General features: G+C 42.4%; 1 protein-coding gene across 4 annotated transcripts in view; it reads left to right on the plus strand.

Moving 5' to 3' along the window:
• LOC126106534 (zinc finger protein 3 homolog) overlaps positions 1–21,444 on the plus strand; it is a 578,052-nt gene that overhangs the window by 375,709 nt on the left and 180,899 nt on the right. Inside the window, exon 8 of one of the 4 annotated variants that reach the window (XR_007523363.1) lies at positions 16,857–18,411. The exons of 2 other annotated variants lie outside the window; for them this stretch is intronic. Coding sequence is in view for 1 of the 2 variants with exons in the window: in XM_049912860.1 (XP_049768817.1) it covers positions 16,857–17,763 (907 nt within the window). In the remaining variant the exon portion in view is untranslated. Of the gene's footprint in view, positions 1–16,856; positions 18,813–21,444 lie in introns of those variants that run through there. One more of the 4 variants, XM_049912860.1, reaches the window with a different exon arrangement.

The raw sequence follows: 21,444 nt of genomic DNA on the forward strand, positions 1-21,444 counted from the left end.
GACTTAGTTCTAGGCCTGTTCCTTCTGCTACCTGTTGCCACTTCCCACCTCTCTTTGCCCTTCTCCCTCCTTAACCTGTCCAGATCTTCCCTAGCCTGATCTAGCTCAGCCTGAAGGGCAGCAATTTTCCCCTCCTGTTCCACTATCTTCCTATCTCTGCTGCAAATCCTACAGAACCACTGATGAGCCTGATCCACTTTCCCAACACCCACGCCACTGCAGTCCCCCCAGTGAAAAAAACTACTGCATCCATCACACCAAATCCCGGAACTAACAATTCTACGGCAAGTCTGGCACTTCTCACTCATGGCAAAAATAATACTTTAGCTAGAATAAATCAATTAAATTACCGAAAATAAAAAAAAGACGTTACAAGAATTAAGCCTATTCACAAATGTATATAAGCAAGTTTCTGATTTAAAATTCCGCTGTTTTTCTGAGATCTGTGTTAAAACAATGAAGGTATACGCTATTTATTTTATATTTCACTCGATGGAATGAAAAAAGGACAATTAAACGAGATACTTTGATTCTCCAAAAACGTTACGAGAATTAGGTCTATAAACAAATGTATATATTTATTTATGCATTTATTTTATCTGGCAAGATTAGGGCCTTCAGGCCCTCTCTTACACCTAACCAGGCATACTCAGATTCAACAAATTTCAGTTTCTACAGAACATTAAGGACATATAACATGTTATACAGTATTAATGTTACAGAAAAAATTAGAGATTATAAAAGTACTACAATGATAATTATAACAATCAAAAAGTAATTATAATAATCAAGAATAATAATAATAGTAATGACTATGTATAGGAAAGTGAACATATTTTTTCTTTTATGAATGTCAGTCCTATTGCTAGTTGGGAATTTTCTCGTTATATTCTTGCAGCTTGTGAGTTATTCTCATCAAGCAGAGACATAAGACGATAGAATGGGGTGAAAGAGATATAGAAAAGGTAGATAAGTTAGAGGAGGAGAAATAGAATGGTAAAATTCGAAGCTATGATGGAGAGGAGAAAGAAAAAGATGAGAGGGGCACGACAATGGTGGCTATACCATCCCTAATATGTAAGTCTTGAGTTCCCTCTTGAATGTTAAGTGGTTCTGGATAAGACGCAGATCACAGGGAAGCGCGTTCCATAGTCGTATGGCTGAGATGGAGAATGACACAGAGAAAGATTTTGTGTTATGTAAAGGTACAGCCAAGATGCTAGATGTATCCGATCTGGTATTGCGGTTGTGGAATGATGATAGGTGTTTAATGTGAGAAGATAAGTATTGGGGGCACCAGTGGCTAAGAAATCGTTGAAGTAAGCACATCGTGTGGAGATCGCGTGCCTTATGTGGGCGTATCCAACCTAGCTGGGAGTATGAAGGACTGATATGATCATACAACCGTATATTGCATACGTATCTAACGCAAGCATTCATCACTAGCTCGAGGCATCTCGAATTTTCACTATTTGTGCCGTGTTGAACTACATCACAGTAGTAAAGATTAGGCAAGACTAGTGTTTGGACTAATTTTTGTTTAACATGGGTTGGAAATATTTTTCTAAATTTTTGAATTGCATGTAGGGAGGAGAGCGATTTCCGGCAAGCTGTGACTGTTTGTTCTTCCCAGTTTAGGTGTTCATCCAAGATTATTCCAAGGTCTTTTACTGTTTTTTGGTATGGTAGTTGGGTACCATTGAGGAGTATTTGAGGGACTGTTTCGCGAAAGTACCGACTGATTAACTTTGGATGAGATAAAAGTATGACCTGGGATTTCTTGGGGTTTAGTTTCAGACCTAGGTTCTGTGCCCATCGAGAAACAGAGCAAAGATCTGCGTTCATACTCGCTACTGCGTCAGCAATGTTCTTGGGGCTTGCACTTATGTACAGTTGGATGTCGTCGGCATATAGATGGTAGTTGCAGGAGTGAATCACTGATGAAATATCATTAATGTACAGTGAGAAGAGTAATGGACCAAGGACGGAGCCTTGGGGAACTCCAGAGCGCACGTTTTTCCATGATGACTTTTCCGACCCACAAATGACTTGCTGACTTCTGTTTGTGAGGTAGCTGTCGAACCAGTGTATAGCGCTGTTTGAGAAATTCAGCTGTTTCATTTTAATTAGTAATATATCAAAGTCAACTGTATCAAAAGCCTTGCTAAAGTCAAGCAGTGCTAGGATGGTAGCTTCACGTCTGTCCATAGCATGTTTAATGTCATCAGTTACTTTGATTAATGCAGTTGCTGTACTATGGTGCTTTCGAAAGCCTGACTGATATTTGTTGTGGATGTTATGAGTTTTGAGGTAATCCGTCAGCTGTTCATGGACGATGTATTCTAGGGCTTTAGATATTGCAGGTAGTATGCTGATCGGCCTGTAATCACCTGGCGACTTAGGGTTGTCAGTCTTGGGTATAGGTTGAATTAAACTTTGCTTCCACTCAGTAGGATATGTATTACTGACAAGAGACAGGTTGAAGATGTCTGTGATAACTGGAGTAATAGTGTCTACGACGTTCTTAGTCATGCCAATGCTCACTCCATCATTTCCTACTGCCTCGGAAGAGATTCTCATAATTGCCTTGTGTACTGTGCCAGTAGTTACATGTTTTAGGTAAAACTTGTCTCTCGAGAGATTGATATCTTGGGGCTGGTAATTTGTCGCTGCGTGGCAGTTTATAGCTGTTGAGAAGAAATCATTGAATTCTTCTGCAGACGCTTGATAAACAGCGTCAGAACTTCGCTTCCCTATACCGAAACTGCGCAGCTTTTTCCACAGTGCAGCAGGTTTTGTTATACCGCATACGACAGAGCGGGCATGTCTGATTTTGGCATTCCTCACGCTTTGCTTGGTTCTATTTCGGAGTTTCCTATAAGCTTCGTACGCCTCGGGAGTTGGGTTACGCTTGAAGGCCCTATGTGCAGCATCACGTTTATTCATTAACTGGCGTAATGCAGTGGTGAGCCACGGAGCGGGAGCTCTCTTTACCTTGACAGTGCGTTGAGGAGCATGTTTATCATACAGTGTAATAATTTTGCGACATAATTCCCGAATTTTTCCGTCTAAAGTCGGTTCATTGCTTATATCATGCCAAGGGATGTCTGAGCAATCCTTTTGAAGAGCGTCATGGTTAACATTTTTTAGGTTTCTGTAGGTTACCAGGTGAGATTTTTCTATGGTAGTATGCACTGAGTAATTTAAGAATATCACGACGTGAGCAGAGAGTCCTGGAGCGGATGTCTGATTGGCGCGAATTATTTTATCTGGTCGCTTTGTTGCTATTATATCTATGAGTGTATGGCTGTGTGGCGTGTGATGAGTTGCGTGCAGCGGTGTTAAACTCATATCATTGGAGTGGAACAGTCTCCTTAGTTTTTCTGCAGAGGGAGATTTTAACTGTAAGTCGATGTTTGTGTCGCCCATAATGATTATGTGTTCATACAGTGTCACGAGCGAGGACAGGGCAGACTGAAAGGAGGACATAGCACCGACGTTTGGAGGTTTATAGATTACTCCAATTAGCAGTTTCTGATTTGATGTGTTTATTTCGAAAAACAAGAACTCTGCTTCTCCTTCGCCCTTTGCATCCGATGTGCATAGTACAGTAGGTCTGAGATCAGAGCGAACATAGGCACCCACACCACCTCCGCGTCGTGTTTCACGATCTGCTCTTAGGAGAGAGTAACCATTGATTCGGATAGCGTCGGAAGAAATGTTTGGTTTCAACCAAGTTTCAGAGACGAGGATAACATGGAACAGCGATTGGCAGAACAGGTCACAGAACTCGTCGAAGTGAGCCGTTAGCGACTGCGCGTTCGCGTGGGCCACAAAGAGCCCGTCGCCGGAACCGGTCCGTCCCATTGTGGCCGCCTGTAGGACCGAGCGCGCTCCGTCTACCTGCTGGCCGGAAGAGGGACAAAAGCTGGATTTCGCGGGGGAAGACATATTTACAGGTGTGTCCAAGGTCGTGACTGACTCAAGCGTCTGTGAGCTACAGGTGAAAGACAAGCTGGAGGTATCGGAGAAAGGAGCAAAAAGAAAGATGGAAAGTGGCAGTAGTAGTTACGAAAAAGATAATAGTAGTAGTAGTGGTAGTGACGAGGATGAAAATGACAGATATAGAAAGGCGGTTTTAAGGAGATTCCTGTTAATGGACAATGTTAATTCCCGTTTGACTGATAATATGAATATGCATGAGCACTTATGATAGACAAATAAAGAAGCAATATTTATGTGAAACAGTTGACTGATTTTAAAGAGAGTACTTATGGTGCTTATAGAAATAACAAAGCAATATTTACGTAAAAAATGAAAAAAAGAATAAAAATTAACTTATATTAGACAGAGTACAATATGAGACTTTGTGTCTCGCGATATTTCGCTCAGACTTTCAGTTCGGACATGTTCGTCAACGTTTTCCTCCCTCCTTCCGTCTTGACTACAATCCTGCCATCCTGGGTCCATACATTTTGAAGGCCGAACTGTGTGATCGCAGTGTTCAAAACTTTTAGTCTTTCGCACGTCAGATCTTCCCTCAGGGTAACCCCACTCTTGGCGAGTTTTCTTTTCTGGGCAAACACTTCAGCTCTTTTCCGGTATGACACAAATTTAATTATTATGGGCCTGGGTTTCATGGCACCTGGTATCCTGCGCCCAACACGGTGGCTTCTGTCAATGTCGGTCACGTCGATCTGCACGCCAAGTTTCTCACGCACGAGGCTAATGGCCAGGTCGTCGGTGTTTTCACGATCGTTCTCAGCTACCCCGAACAAGCGCAAGCTGTTCCTTCGCTGATACTGCTCAATTTCATCGGTGGCCGCAGACAGTTTAGCTTCTAGGTCGGCGGCTTTTTTCTCTTGTGCGGCCAGGGACTTTTTAAGAGACTGGATTTCGGTGCTGTTGCGCCCGACAGACTCTTGCAGTTTTTCCATGACCGCGGCCGTCACAGAGTCCGTGATGGACTGCACGATTACGTCTAGCGTGTCTTTACTCTGCAGCGCCGCACTCACCTGGGACCGGACGAGCTCCCCGATGTCGGGAAGCGAGGTCTCACCTGCCGCCGGAGACCGGGCGCCCGCGCTGCCTGCGCCCCTGTAGCCTCGCCTGCTGCCGCTTACTCGTGCTCTTCCCATTTTTCACTTACTTATCACTTATCACTTGTGGTAATCAACGGAGAACAACACACCACGGCAAGTAACACTTGTTTAGTCGTATGCACACGTTGTGGACTGCCGCACTTCTCTGTAACACCTTCAATGAGCGGAAAAACTCGCGAGCCAAAGAAACGCGCGTCACTCAGTGGCCGCCATCTTATGACATCTTATAAGCAAGTTTCTGATATAAAGTTATGCTGTTTTTCTGAAATCTGTATTAAAACAATGAAGTTATACGCTATTTACGGTAGTTTACTTATTTGTTACCAAGAAATTAGTTAAATTACCGTGAAACAAGAAACAAACACGTTTACAAAATTTAAGCCTAAGCGCGACTTCGCGAAGTTACGATCTTTTCGTGTTTTCTGAAAAAATAAGCAAAGAAAAGTCAAACCTTTAACGGCAAGACTAAATGATACACTAATGCATGTATTTAATTTGTTGTCGGCGTTAAACTAAATTATATTCCTGTCTAAATCACTTAACTTTCTGGAAATGGTTTCTGGCGTCACTTACTCGGCGGCCATCTTGAAAAATCTAGCTTTCCCTGGTTGCTATTCACATTATCCTGTACCTGCTACAGCGTTTCATTAATACTTTTAATGTCTTCCGCGTCAGCGGTCCCAAAACCAGTTTTTAGGATACGGCCACCCATATCTAACCATCCTCTTTTCCTACGGACGTGCGGGATTAACCCTGCAGTTTGCCGCAACTGAGATTGTAAGCGTGCAAAAGTTGATCGTAGTAGCTGATATCCCCCCTGTCTGTCATTAAACCTTTACTGATTTACCACCGTGGAATGAAGTTCATTAAATATATCGTCTAATTTACTGATTTCGTCTTCAACCGCCCAAATATTACAGTCCACCCTTAAGGTCCATTGATGTCCAGACATAATTCCGCACGCTTGTCGCGAGAACAAAACACCACTTGATATAGGACGTACCTTCAAGGCTTCAGCTAAGTTGCAACAGCAAAACAGAATAACTATGCTGAGAGATAGTGCACACCTTCCCTCTTCCCTCTTCAACGCAACCCATGACGCTGGAACTGCTGGTCTTACCAGAACGTCAGGCCTTCTGAGAAACAAAAGAAAAACAACTCACATTAGGTCTTCCTTTTTGCGCGTGGCCTAAGAGCATAGTAGCATGTGTGATCGCTTCCACAATTAACTTGGTTCTTTTGTTTTTCTACTCCTTTCTTATTCTTTTTCTTAGATTCATCTTTCTCTCCACTAGAAGTTACAGCAGACAATGAAGGAAGTTCCTCAAAATTCCTCTTGAAAGGCCTAATTCGGCTCACATGCACAATAGTTGGGCGAGCTGGAAGCTGTAATTTTACATTCACTTGCGATGTCATCTCGATCACCTGGAAAGGACCTTGATAGCGGGATACAAGGTTCTTCGTTTTGCCTTTTGGCACATACTGATTAGTCATCATCACTCATTGTCCTACATGATATTTGGGTAAAGCCGCCTTTCTATTGTGAATTTTGTCCTGTCTCTCTAACGCTTTAGTGTTCATTTTTTTCACCTGCCGCCAGATTGTTTTCAACTTTGTGGATAAATCCTTAACAGCCGAAATATCGGTTCCTGGTGGGGCTTTGAGCAATTCAAACGGAGATGGCATCTTCCTACCGAACAGTACTTCATACGGAGACAATCCTGTACTTTCATGCACTTTTGAGGTATATGCCGCGGTTACAAACGCCAATAGGGTATCCCAATATTGTACGATGAACTCTCTCGGTCCAACCATTAGGCTGCGGGTGTAACGCACTCACTCTCAATTCCTTTACATGCAAAAACTTGCATAACTGTTTCATCAAATTGGACATAAAGTTTGACCCTTGATCTGTAATTATACTTTCAGGTGTTCCGAATTTCAATATCTATTGATGTACCATGGCGTGAGCCACTGTTTCAGCTCGCTGGTCCGGAATAGCTGTCATAGACACATAGCGCGAAAAATGATCTATTATTGTTAAAACATAGCAATTACCCGCTGGTGTTTGCACAAACGGTTTCAAGACGTCAAAGCCAAGTAAGTTCTATCCGCTTCCAGTAGTCGTTGCAACACAATTTTCTGATGACTCAATTCTGCCCGTTGAGCACACGGAATGCAATTCTATACGTACTGATTGACATCTTGCCTATGCAGTGACCACCAATAACTCTGTGCTAGCCTCCTTTCCGTTGCTCTTCGACCTGAATGACCAGAAAACATTGAATAATTTGTTTGCCTTAACATTTCGCTACGCCATTTTTCTGGTACAACTATGCGTGGACCGTTCCTAGTTTTACGGTACAATATCCCGTCTTCCACGACGAACTGTCGCTGCGAGGTAATCGTTGACAATCTGTGTCGGCGGTTTGTACCTCCACCCATTCGTTCTCATTTATTCCTGTGCATTCCATGGTGCATACTTTACGACTCAGACCATCCGCGTTTCCGTGTGATTTACCTGGTCGATGAATCACTTCAAAATCGTACTCACTAAGACGCAAAGCCCACTTAGTTAATCTACTCATTGGGTCTTTAAGCCCCAACAACCACTTAAGTGCTGCATGGTCAGTAATCACCTTGAAACGTCGTCCATACGAATAACGCCGGAAATAGGTTATTCCGAAAATTAATGCTAATAACTCCTCACTCAGTTGTTGAGTAATTTTTTTCTGCGTTGTTTAGCTGTCTGGAAGCATATGCTATTGGGTGTTCCTTCCCATCTATTTCCTGAGATAATACAATACCCAAAGCAAAATTGCTAGAGGCACAAATTAATATAAACTGTTTACTAAAATCTGCAAAAGCCAAAACTCGACTAGATGTTAACAAATTTTTTAACTTTTGAAAAGCCTCTTTGCATTCTGCTGACCAGTGAAATTTTGCTCCCTTCTTCAACAACTGTGTGAGGGGCAAATTTTGGAATACCTCTTGTAAAAATTGGCGAGACCTAAATAAAGCTGCAAATCTTTTACTTTTGTAGGTGTCGGAAAATTCGTTACCGCCTCTACAAGTTTTGTATCCGTGCGTACACCCTCTTGTCCTATAACATGACCTAAATAACGGACTTCTTGCAACAAAAAATGAGATTTTTCCATATGAAGAATTAACCGCGCTGCTTTCAGACGATCGAAAACTTCGCTCAAACGGCGCACATGTTCTTCCACGTCCTTTGAGAAAATAATTATGTCGTCCAAATATACCATACACTGATTAGGTTTCAGCCCTCATAACACGCTATCTAGTAACCGCTGGAAGGTTGCTGGAGCATTTTTGAGTCCGAAAGGCATTCGCCGATACTGAAAATGACCTGTAGGTGTTGAAAAAGCTGTCTTCGGTCGGTCTTCCAGGGCGACCTCCAACTGGTGGTACCCGCTTCGAAGATCGTAGGTCGTGCAGTACCGACACTAACCCAAATTATCCAGAGTTTCAGTGATATTGGGCATTGGGTATGCATCAGATACAGTTTTTTGATACAGGAAACAATAATCACAACAAAAACGATATGCCTTGTCCCCATCAAGTGATTTTTTAACCACTAATACGACAGGAGCGGTCCATGGACTACTACTGGTTTCTATTATCCCATCCCTAAGCTGTTGATTAATAAATTCTTCCATGACAGGCTGTAAACTTTTAGGAACACAATGTGGACGTTTATACACTGGTGCTTCATTCTCAGTGGGGATGTAATGCTGAACTAACGGTGTGGCAGACAGTGGACCATGAGAATTATATAACTCTCTATATTCTGTCCAAAGGGTCTCCATGATTTCTCTGTCTTGCCCTTATAAATGTGCTACGTTACCCCTCAGTGCGAACCAACTGACAGATTCTCCTGGTATTGTGTAATCTGCTGTGAAATCCTTATCTACTCCTGGAAATTGAAATAAGAACACCGTGAATTCATTGTCCCAGGAAGGGGAAACTTTATTGACACATTCCTGGGGTCAGATACATCACATGATCACACTGACAGAACCACAGGCACATACACACAGGCAACAGAGCATGCACAATGGCGGCACTAGTACAGTGTATATCCACCTTTCGCAGCAATGCAGGCTGCTATTCTCCCATGGAGACGATCGTAGAGATGCTGGATGTAGTCCTGTGGAACGGCTTGCCATGCCATTTCCACCTGGCGCCTCAGTTGGACCAGCGTTCGTGCTGGACGTGCAGATCGCGTGAGACGACGCTTCATCCAGTCCCAAACATGCTCAATGGGGGACAGATCCGGAGATCTTGCTGGCCAGGGTAGTTGACTTACACCTTCTAGAGCACGTTGGGTGTCACGGGATACATGCGGACGTGCATTGTCCTGTTGGAACAGCAAGTTCCCTTGCCGGTCTAGGAATGGTAGAACGATGGGTTCGATGACGGTTTGGATGTACCGTGCACTATTCAGTGTCCCCTCGACGATCACCAGTGGTGTACGGCCAGTGTAGGAGATCGCTCCCCACACCATGATGCCGGGTGTTGGCCCTGTGTGCCTCGGTCGTATGCAGTCCTGATTGTGGCGCTCACCTGCACGGCGCCAAACACGCATACGACCATCATTGGCACCAAGGCAGAAGCGACTCTCATCGCTGAAGACGACACATCTCCATTCGTCCCTCCATTCACGCCTGTCGCGACACCACTGGAGGCGGGCTGCACGATGTTGGGGCGTGAGCGGAAGACGGCCTAACGGTGTGCGGGACCGTAGCCCAGCTTCATGGAGACGGTTGCGAATGGTCCTCGCCGATACCCCAGGAGCAACAGTGTCCCTAATTTGCTGGGAAGTGGCGGTGCGGTCCCCTACGGCACTGCGTAGGATCCTACAGTCTTGGCGTGCATCCGTGCGTCGCTGCGGTCCGGTCCCAGGTCGACGGGCACGTGCACCTTCCGCCGACCACTGGCGACAACATCGAAGTACTGTGGAGACCTCACGCCCCACGTGTTGAGCAATTCGGCGGTACGTCCACCCGGCCTCCCGCATGCCCACTATACGCCCTCGCTCAAAGTCCGTCAACTGCACATACGGTTCACGTCCACGCTGTCGCGGCATGCTACCAGTGTTAAAGACTGCGATGGAGCTCCGTATACCACGGCAAACTGGCTGACACTGACGTCGGCGGTGCACAAATGCTGCGCAGCTAGCGCCATTCGACGGCCAACACCGCGGTTCCTGGTGTGTCCGCTGTGCCGTGCGTGTGATCATTGCTTGTACAGCCCTCTCGCAGTGTCCGGAGCAAGTATGGTGGGTCTGACACACCGGTGTCAATGTGTTCTGTTTTCCATTTCCAGGAGTGTAGTTCATCTTCCCCTATTATCTCCAGATTCGCTATTACAGTACCCCATGCTAACTGCACCTCTTCAAGGTCAAAATTATCGATACTGACAAGCACAACCTTTTTTCCTTCTATCTCCCGCACGTAGGACACGCTACGGTGCATTAAACACTTCATTTTATCCAGCGGCTCATTCTCAGACAAAGGTTCAACCATACACAACGAATTTATCAGCACGCTAGCTCCAACATCTGCTCAGATTATTTTCCCTGTACCCTTCGGTATAGTATCCTGCGAGTTAACCCTAAGGGACCTTGTACACAGTTTAGGTGGCCCATCCACCGTCTGGGCGGTTCCTTGCAACAGTAATGGTTTTTCGGCCACACAACCTAGGCGAAATTGCATTCCGTCCAGTTCTACTGTACGCCGTTCCAGGTTAACTTTTCGGTGATACACAACCAGGAAATCCAATCCGAGTATGATATCATAGCTGCTGCCAACAACTGGAAGAACTTCTACCTTGACCTGGAAGTTCCTCATTTCCACACTGAAGTTTAACACCGCTGATCCGAGTGACTTCACCTTTCCCCCACCCACGCCACTTAACGCCCAGCGTGGTGGTATTAATTCTACTTTACCGAGTACATTTCTACTCGCCATGGATACCAGAGACCCAGTATCCAATGAAAATTTGCACGATCTGCTCCTCACCAAGCCGGTCAGAAGAAAGTCTGCCACTGATTCTGCACTAGCATTAATCCTCACCGGGGTTGTTGCATAGTGGACACACCACCCCCTGGCCCATTTAACTGATGGGGGTGGGGCCCATCTTGCGGTTTACCTGTCATCTTTCTGCCGGGACCCATTGCAGTTACGCTCCTGATGACTCCAACGTATGCATTTCCTGCACTGCACTTCCTTGCAATTGAATCTAATGTGTCCTATCCAACCACATCTGAAACATTTTATTTCTGCATTAAACACTGCTTTCCTGTCTCACGTCTTTGTTACTGCTTCAACTTACTCTAACGCCACAGCGATTCCGACTGCCTCATTGCGACTCTTAGGGAATTCCATCCTAATCTTGCTGGAGGTTTTGTGTTGTATTCCCCGCAAAAATGCGTCTAGTGCCCTCTGCTCAGCTTCCTGCAGAATGGCTTCATTAATCTTATCAGAATCCGTTAGCTCATAGGTATTAACATTAATTTTTCAAATTCGATCTACAAAAGCTTCTATTGATTCCCCATTCCTTTGATACATTCTATTCAATTGTTGCTCATAGTATCTAGACGTATTTTTCCTTCGATACCTTTTCAGCAACCCTTTTTTGAATACTTTAAATGTCTGAAGATCCGTTAATTCTTCATGGCATGTAATGTACGCTCTGGCATCCCCAGTTACTTTCAACTTAGCCACATGCAAAAGTGTTTCTACACCCCAATTTCCCAATTTAGTGGCCGTCCTAAGGTTCTCAAACAAAATCATAACATGCTCCCCAGCTTTTTCGGAGAGACGGGTGACCAAAGACGCAGCGTTAGTGTCAAGAATTACTGCATTAACAGGAAACCGATCCTTGCTCACTTCTTTAGACGGAGCAAGCTCTATCTCTAATTCTGACACTCGTTCAAGTAACTGCTGGATAGCCACCTTGGGTGATACAGACTCCTCCATCACTACCAGCTATCGAATCAAGACTACAGTAAGCCCAGAAAGAAGAACAGGAAAGGAAGACTTACTATGCGACAGGTTCAGACAAACCACCAAACGAAAAATTGGCACTTACTTGTCATGTTGCATCAGTTGCCGATCCATTGTTGCCCTTCTCATGTTCCACATATCCTCGTCGATTACCAGCCACAATTTCCTCCAAATCCAGGGAGGAGACCACTACTGTCACCAATTGTAACAGGAGTGTGTGATGCGCAGGCCAACTGACACTACTTGTAATAGGATGACTGGAGCGGGTGACGTGGTCGGGGTTGTAGGGTGCAGCTGGGTAGAAGAAGGTGGCTGTTTTTAGCAATCTTCCTCTTTATTGTTGGTTTTTCCAATACATTTTCCGGTAGCTCAGCCCCACCGCTCATGTCGTGGTGGAGACGTGCAGATGCACGCAGCCCGGGGAACGTGATGCCATGCTTGGTCAGCGGCTGTGCAGGCAGTAGGAGGTTAGCAGCACGAGGCCCGACCCAGCTCGCCTCCTGCATACGCTGCGTCTCGTGACGACGCTGGGAGTCGCTGGTGCAGCAGCAGGCAACGCCCTCCACCGGCAGGTCCTCAGGGACAGCATCACTGATGACAACGATGTAACAGTGACCATACACCCAATCGGTCGAACCGATGCCGACACCCATATCTGATGCCCTTAAATAGTGCAGACCGCTGCTGAATCCGCTGGTTACATGGCGCCGTGCTTTTTAGAATGTCCTCGATGAGTTGGCTAATGCAACCATGCCACATGTGGCCCACGCCTGCGTCATTCTGTTAATGCTGCGTTCTGGCTGTTGATGGCTGCCATGCATGCACACACATACCGACACTTGATGCAAAACTGTGTCACCTGCATTATGCGCTGGCTAGCCTTCATCTGCCATCTGCCATGAGGCTGGCGCATCGCGCACTGAAACACACTAAATCATAATTTCGCACCACAGTTCCTAAAAATAACCCCTTGTCCCCTACAATATGTATAAATTGCTGACTGTCTACTTACCTATTATTAGTATACATTTTCTTTCTTTGGAAAATTCTTTCCTTGTAAATATTACACCATATCCATCTTCTTTTGGGCATGGACGTGGTACAGCAGTAGTTTATTTTGAAATATTTTGACTGCCATCTTCAGTGTGAGTGGTAGGTTGCATAAAAACCAATTGCTACGCAATTTGGTACACATGCGAACCTTCAGATATGTTGATCACAGATTTTGATGGGTCTTAGATGTTTTGCAGAGAGCTCTGTCATGAGTACCTGGTTAGTGGCCTTTTATGCAGCAGTCCCTAGTTCATGGTGAAATAGATGTTGAAGTTTTCTGCGTATTTTCTATACCAGCAACGTTACTCATCTTTTGACTAAGTGGTCATAGTGCAGCAGATAAAGTTTCTGGCTGTCAGGCTGGCGGCATGGGTTCTAATTTTGTTTATAACCTTTTTTGCAGCGTCATTGTACAGAATATCATTAAATAGTGTGTGTCGTCCATATTACTCAAAAATAGTCATTTTCGCCGTACTAATTTTATTAATAAATTAATCATTACAGCAGACTTTCTTGAAATGTTTATTTCGTGTATTACAGCATAGTTTGCAGAATCGTTTTATTCACTACCTCTTGCATTACTTGCTGTGCTACAGCAGGATTTGGGATGCCGCCTGTCATAGAAGCAATCTAAACATAAATTTGTAGAACACCACATACCTGTGATGAAATTTGCTGCTGTGAAAGGACACATTTTTTTGAAGCAATACTGGAAAATACAGTTCACTTGAATTAAAAATGATTGTACTTTCTTCTATCAACTTCGATGACAACCACGCATATTTGATCATTCCTGTGGTAGCTGAAGCACTAAATTGACGCAGAATAATCGGATGTATTTTTATGGAGTTTTCTCTCAAAGTGATTTTTCTATTAGTCTGGAGCATTTTGAATTTTTTTCGTAAAACTTTTAACCTGCTTAGAAAATAAACATCATGAGGTTTGAAAAGTGTTGTATATTTGCGTGGGATAATTTTAAAGTAGAGAAGCTTTCTTTTTCTTTCGTCTAAAAAGATTTGATAGTAAAGCATCTGATCAGTCTACTTTCCCCATGATGCAATAACGTCTTTTTTTAAACTTTTCGTCAGCGCTTAATTGAACTCCTTGATTTTGCGCAGGACAGAATTGTATTTTTTAAATTTATGAACCAAGAGGTTAACTGCTTTTTGAAAAATCTGACCAAATATCTCAAATTGTTCTAGCATACATAAGAAAATATACGGAAATATCTTTCCTGATGAAGTTACAGTACATTGTCCTAATCTTTTTTCAGGGGGTTTCGCTCATTGTTATGCAAGGGTTCTGTTGTATGTCAAATGGTCATGGCAGCCGTTTTGATCGGTATTAATTACATAACCGAGATCAAAATTGGAGATCAGTACTTTCATCTGTATTTGGAATCCTTCCACAGCTGCCAATACTCTGTCCCTCGTTGCGAATTCTTTGGAGCTGTCTAAATATTAGGAATTTCAACCACAAGCTGAATACACATTTGAAGATAATATGCTGTAATCATTGATTTATTAATGTGCTAACTACGACGAAATTGACTATTTTTGAAATATTTTTCATGCCATATACTGTTTAGTGATGCTCTGTACAGTGACAGTTAAGGGCGAAAAAGTACATGGACAGCGTCTGAACCCATCACATAAGTCTGGAAGCCACTAACCCTAACAATTGTGTCACGCTTGCTTGATCGAAATGATACTCTCACATGTGTAGGAGTTATGCAAAGAAACTTCAATATCCAGTATCTTGGAAACTAGGGGCAGTCGAATGAAAAGGTGCTAGGCATGTCTTCAAGAGAGGTCGCTCTATAATGTACCTTAAACTCATCAAAACTCGTAGTTAAGAATCTGATCGTCCTGTTGTCTGTAGAGAGACATACATTATATACATGATGTTTATTTAACACAGTGGTGTATTCCATATGTTACATTATGTGGTATTCTTGTACTTGTAAATGAATTGCTGGTCGCTGTTAATTGAAATGCAGAGGCAGAATAACAGTGTATGTCATCGTTACTGTAGATTTCATCTCCTTCGACAACTTCTTCTGTGCTGGAACTGAACATGTCTCTCTCAAATCTCAGGTTTCCAAGAAATGATGTAGACGAATTCTTCGCTCATATCAGTATGTTGATCGATTCAGTACAGTAGTGGAACATCTCATGCAGTCTCTTGTAACAAATTAGCTGTTTCATTATATGTCCTCAATACAGTTTCGTCTGAGAGTAATTGACGTTAATTCTCGCCCGAGTGACTGCTAACAGAATGACAGCAAAAATGCTGCAACTGTCCTCACGACTTCATTACGATTGTCACAGCAGTTCTTCCTCCACGACGTGTGCTATATCTGCAAAGAAGGCCCCGACGATATGGAATAAACCTTCCAGTCACCTGATAGTGTGAAGAATGATAAGAGTCATTCTGACTTGTAGATCTGCTGCATTCATCGAAACCCAGATTACATGCACAGAAAGGAAACAAAAACGTAATATTACCTGTGGTGATTCTCCTATTGCAATTTAAACTGTATTAATAACTTAATTCTGAAAAAATTCGTAGATAATTTATTTCAGTTGCTAAATAATATGAGTCTTTTCGAATAGTTTACCTTTCATAAAACGTAATAGTCTCAGAAAGGAACCCACCTTCCTGTGACCAGAATATGAATCAAAGTGGCTGTTGGAATGGTACAGCTAATAAATATGTTTTATTAAAATTAGGTGTGTACTACTTCTCATTGTTTTGACAGAATTGTATACCAACAATGAAACCTAGTTAATTTAAGTATTGGGAAATAATGTGTGAACAAATATATCAGTCAACCAGCAATTAAATGTCGCAATTAGGCTGTATGTAACACAAGTAATGGCTAATTATATTTTTTAAGCTATGATGTGTTAATGTGAGGGGTATTGTAGCTGTCGATTTTCTGTTAAAGACGCTACCTGTGTTAAATTTAACCCAAATCCTACTTGGACCTTCTTCTAACCACACATTGTCATATAAGTAGCAATTTTTTCGTTTTCAAGCAGCTGCAAGATCTGCACAGGCTTTTCTAGTGCAACATGAATTCCATATTCCATTACTCTGTAAAGTTTTTTATCCATTGCCTGTGACAAAGGTGGCATCGTTTATAGTAATCGAAGAAAAGTTGTTCATAAGTTTCAGTGACAACATTTGTTTTCTGGGTGGTAGGATGGCTAAGAAGATATTATCACATATCTGTGTACAACGAAAAGAGGAACTTCAAATTAAGTGTCCTCCACACACACACACACACACACACACACACACACACACACACACACGCACACACACACCAGCATGGCTTCAGGAGTACAGCTGTAGATGTCGAAGTTCGGAATGTATGCACTTTGAGTTACATGGTCCCTATCATGTAACTTCTTACATCTGTAGCAGTGATGGTGATTCGTGTTTTCTTGATGTTCTTTTGTGGTAACATAGCTATTAGTGGATCTTCATACATTTTACTTCTTCAGAACTATCTCTCCCAAATTTACAAGCTTTTGGGACCTAAAATATGTGCATTCTGGGGATTTTTGGCACATTTGGCGCCCTAGCATATGTTAGTATAATTTTCTCTTCTGTAGCTATGTTGTTGTAATATTTCTGAGACTTTTTTTCCATTTTTCTCCAGTAATAACTTCGTTGGCGTGGAGGACGACAACAGTACTGGAGACAGTGGCAGTTCTGTTACCAAAGTTTCCATGGCCTCTGGAACAGGCATCAGGATACAAAGCACCACCAGGCTGGAAGCGTTCAGTGGGAATAAAACCAGTACAAGGCATCTAGTGTACAGTACTGACATCAGAAGTAAATTTTTGCATTCCTGCAATGTGTGTCACAAAACATTCACTACAAGTTTTGGTTTGAAAGTACATCTTCCTGTGCACACAGGTGAACGCCCCTATATCTGTGGCATGTGCAACAAGACTTTCAAGTTAAGTGGTCATTTGAAACGACACTTACAACTGCATACTGGTGAACGCCCCTACAGCTGTGCCATTTGTAATAAGTCATTTGTAACAAATTCCGACCTGAAAAAGCATTTAGAACTGCATACCGGCGAACGTCCATACAGCTGTAGTGTTTGTAACAAGACGTTCGCATCTAATAGCTACTTGGTGAAGCATGCTAATCGGCACACTGGTGAACGCCCCTATGGCTGTGGCGTGTGCAACAAGACATTCAAGCACAGCGATCATCTGAAGCGACATTCACAGCAGCACACTGGTGAACGCCCCTACAGTTGTAGTGTTTGCAACAAGACATTCACACAAAGTGGAAGTCTGAAGCAGCATTCGATGCTCCACACCGGTGAACGCCCCTACACTTGTGATGTATGTGGCAAGTCATTCAGGAAGCAGTCTGACCGAAAACAACATTCGAGACTACACACTGGTGAACGTTTGTACAACTGTAGTATGTGTCCAAAGACATTTTCGCGGCGCTGGAGTCTCAAGGAACACTTGCGGCTTCATGCTGTGAGAGATCATACAGTTGCAGCGTTTGTCGAAACTAATACAAACTTAACCGCCGATTGAGGAAACACCTACTTCTTCGTGAAAGTGAATGCCCATCTATAGTTGTGATGTGTGTGAAGAGATTTGCAAGCAGCTGCAGACTGGAGAGGCACACACTTCTTCACTCAGGAAAGGTCTCAAACTATAGTTGTCAGTGCAAATTACCGAATATTGCTGTTGCTGTGACTTGCGTCTTTAGAAGTTTAAGAGCAGAAGAATCTTTCCTGGGATAATGAAATCTTATGTCTGTATCGACAATTGTGGCTGTTTGTGTTGTAACAGTTAAGTGTGGCTGAGGAGCTGCCTAACAGAGGCACATTTATGCTTGCATAATAATTGAAGTGCAACACCAGTGTCGTCAAAATAATTATAAGTATTGATTCGAATGGCTCGGAGCACTATGGGACGTAACATCTGAGGTCATCAGTCCCCTAGAACTGAGAACTACTTAAACCTAACTAACCTAAGGACATCACAAACATCCATGCCCGAGGTAGGATTCGAACCTGCGACCGTAGCGGTGGCGCGGATCCAGATTGAAGTGCCTAGAACCGCTCGGCTACTCCAGCCAGCTAATTGTAATTAGATGAATTAAATGTGTCATGGGGATTGTTAAGGTGTTGCAGTAAATTGTTGGAATGATGAAAAAGCCTCACAAAAACCTCAAATGTAATTATAATAAAATATCTATCACATATAAATAATAGCCTTTAAGTGGGTTGATGTCAGGTGGCCAGTAAAATGATACAGCACGGATAGTGCATAGAAAGAATGACTCTCAACATGTCTTTGTATATTACCCAGTTCTTGCAACTGCACTATTGTAACCATTATGAGACATTAAAGCTGGGAAATTAATATGTATTGGAATATGAGATCTTTGAATTTTGAGTAGGTGCTGAATTCCATCTGTCCTAAAGTTAATGTCTCTAATGGCTGCAAAACTCTTTATTAGTGTGGAACTTACTGCTTATATGTCACAGTAGTATTAAACTATTATTGTTACCATGTCGCTGATAGTTGTTTAACTATACTCTGTCACTATTGTGGGTTTATTGATTCATATTAGTAGGTTGTAAGCATGCAACAATTTCAGTAACATGATGGTGTGTTTGCATTGCTCTTTGTGTTTATATTAAAATGCAAATAATTATTATAAAAATATATGTTTGCAGTGTTAATGACCGTTCCATGGTTTGAAGTTCAGCGGTTATTTACATATGAACCTATCCAGGATTAAAGTAGCATACTAGTAACTGCAATGTACATAACATAAAGATCTCATGTGATTTTATTACTTATTATGGAGTGTAGACTGGAAGGGGGTATTACCTCTCACTACCATTCAAGAACGAAAACCTGAGAGAAATATCAACCAAATTTATGATGGAATTTTTCTGACCATAATTTGTTCCTCACTGTTTGCTAGTCATTTGAAAGATCTTCAAGCAGTATCTGTTCCATGGTTGTAAAAGTTTTTATCCACTACACCAGGATAGAGGTAGCGCCCTTTATGGTAGACAAAGAAATGTCTCCCATTTGTATCTGTGACTGGTGACTGCTGACAAGTAGGGCAGTAATGGAAAGAGTGTCATACCACATCCCAACATGTCAATGAGCTTCAACAATAAGATTGTCTGAATGTAACTTCATATTTTATGCAATAGATTACAGTTGCTCCTAACAGTTAAGCTGTACACCTGGTGGTTTCCTTAAGTTTCACTTCAAAAAACGTCACTATTGGTGGATGTGTTCCTCATTTATAATGTATATTTCAGAGAATGTCTTATGCAGTGCATTTGTGGAAAGCTTCCAAGGCACTTTTGTGACCCATGTGTGAGACCACATAATTTTTCATTTTCATGATCATATTGTATCACATTACTAGTCAACCACAATATTATTGCAGCTGGGAGTAAGGGCGCTTTGGTCGGCTTTTCGTGAGTTTTTATTGTGATATTCCACAAGGAGATGCTCGACTACCTGACAGCATATGCACAACTGTCTGAAAGCATTCACAGTGCTATGTGTATTCATTAATCGCCACTGCACGTTATTTACTCTAACATCATTGCATGTTTCTGATAACTGCTGTGGGAGGCCAAGTGCAATACAGTTGTGATTGCCTAGTACATTGCCCAGCATTATCTCATTTTTTGCTGCTCTGTCCCCTTTGGCATGGCATACGATTCTCGTAGTAATGGCACTGGTGGTTTGGTTACACTTCACCACCAAGCAGGAAGATTTTATGTCATACGTAAGTATTTCATTTGCAAAAAGAAGTCTGCATATGTAAGGGACCTGAGGGAGACCTTACGCATGCACGCATGCGCCCCCCCCCCCCCACACACACATGAACAGTTAGACATTTATGCATTCTTGTGGTGCCTACCAAAAAAATCCACAAAGCTCAGTAGTTGGAAAGTGTTCATTCGATGGACACTACTGAATGGCCACACAGCTGTGACATTTGCAACCAGATTTTCACACAAAGTACAAGGGACAGCCAAAATGTAATGCCTCCTATTTTTTTATTTCCTTAAATAAGGCTTGTTAGTGAAGAAATTTAAATTTGGCGCTATTTCGCGAAGCTTCTCCAATCCACTGCAATAGTAATTTTCTGCATCAAAAGATGCCATTACTGCAAGCGCTTTGAAAATGGCTGTTATCTTTTTTTTTTTTTTTGTTCAGGGAGCATTCTGTGATAGAATTCTTGAATCCAGAAAGTGAAATACCCATTAGTATTCATGAAAGACTGAAACATGTGTGCGGCGATGCAACACTGGATGTCAGCACAGTTAGGTGATAAGATCATTACTGTATCAGAGATCATTACTGCATCAAACTTTAATGGCAAACACCATCATCTGACGAAACACAGAGTGGTAGGCTGGTGTGACTGCAGTGACACTTAACAACATTCAGCGAGTCAACGACATAATTCGTGGTGACCGACAGGCAACTGCAGGTGATTTTTCTCACGTTATCTCCCTCAGTAAAGGTAGCACAATGACGAATATTTAAGGGGACGACACTGTGGTTCATGTCGAAAAAAATTGATTTTCGGTTTTCATCATATTTCGATACATTAAGGTTTTAAGTATTCTGCAAAGTATTTTGCTGCAAAAAATTTTTTTGAGCATTTAAAGAGCATTTTCCAACCACGTGTGTTTATGTGCCACGCCCACTTTTCTGTCACCCTCTTTTCTGCATATATATTAGATCTTTACATCCCCTACATTGCACATTAGAGATTTTTTACTCCCGAGTGTGTTGGCTATTCTTGGAATGCAATGGTCGGTATTCTTTTGTTTCTCCTATTTGTAAACAACATGGTTTCAAACACGTGGTTAGTTTTATTCAAGTGAGATTGCGAGTAATTGTTATACTTATATTTGCAGTGCTTTTTTACATGTGTTATGTTGTGTTTACTGAAGATGACGAAACGTAAAGGCATTTCCAAGAAACGACAATTTAGAGGAAACAAGTTTAGAAAGCTTTCTGTACAAGAGGTTGTGTCACATGGCAACGATGTTTCTAACTGTAATTCTTCAACAATTGCATCATCAAAGAAGCTCTCACCATTTCAAGAGAGTTACGACAAATTTACTGTGATAAGGGGTGCAGTAACATTATTATAAATTTGAGAATATTATCAAATGTAATTTCTAAATTTGTACAAAATATAGACAGTGTGGTGAG

This window comes from Schistocerca cancellata, chromosome 10 (genome assembly GCF_023864275.1).
Source record: "Schistocerca cancellata isolate TAMUIC-IGC-003103 chromosome 10, iqSchCanc2.1, whole genome shotgun sequence".
NCBI lineage: Eukaryota > Metazoa > Arthropoda > Insecta > Orthoptera > Acrididae > Schistocerca > Schistocerca cancellata.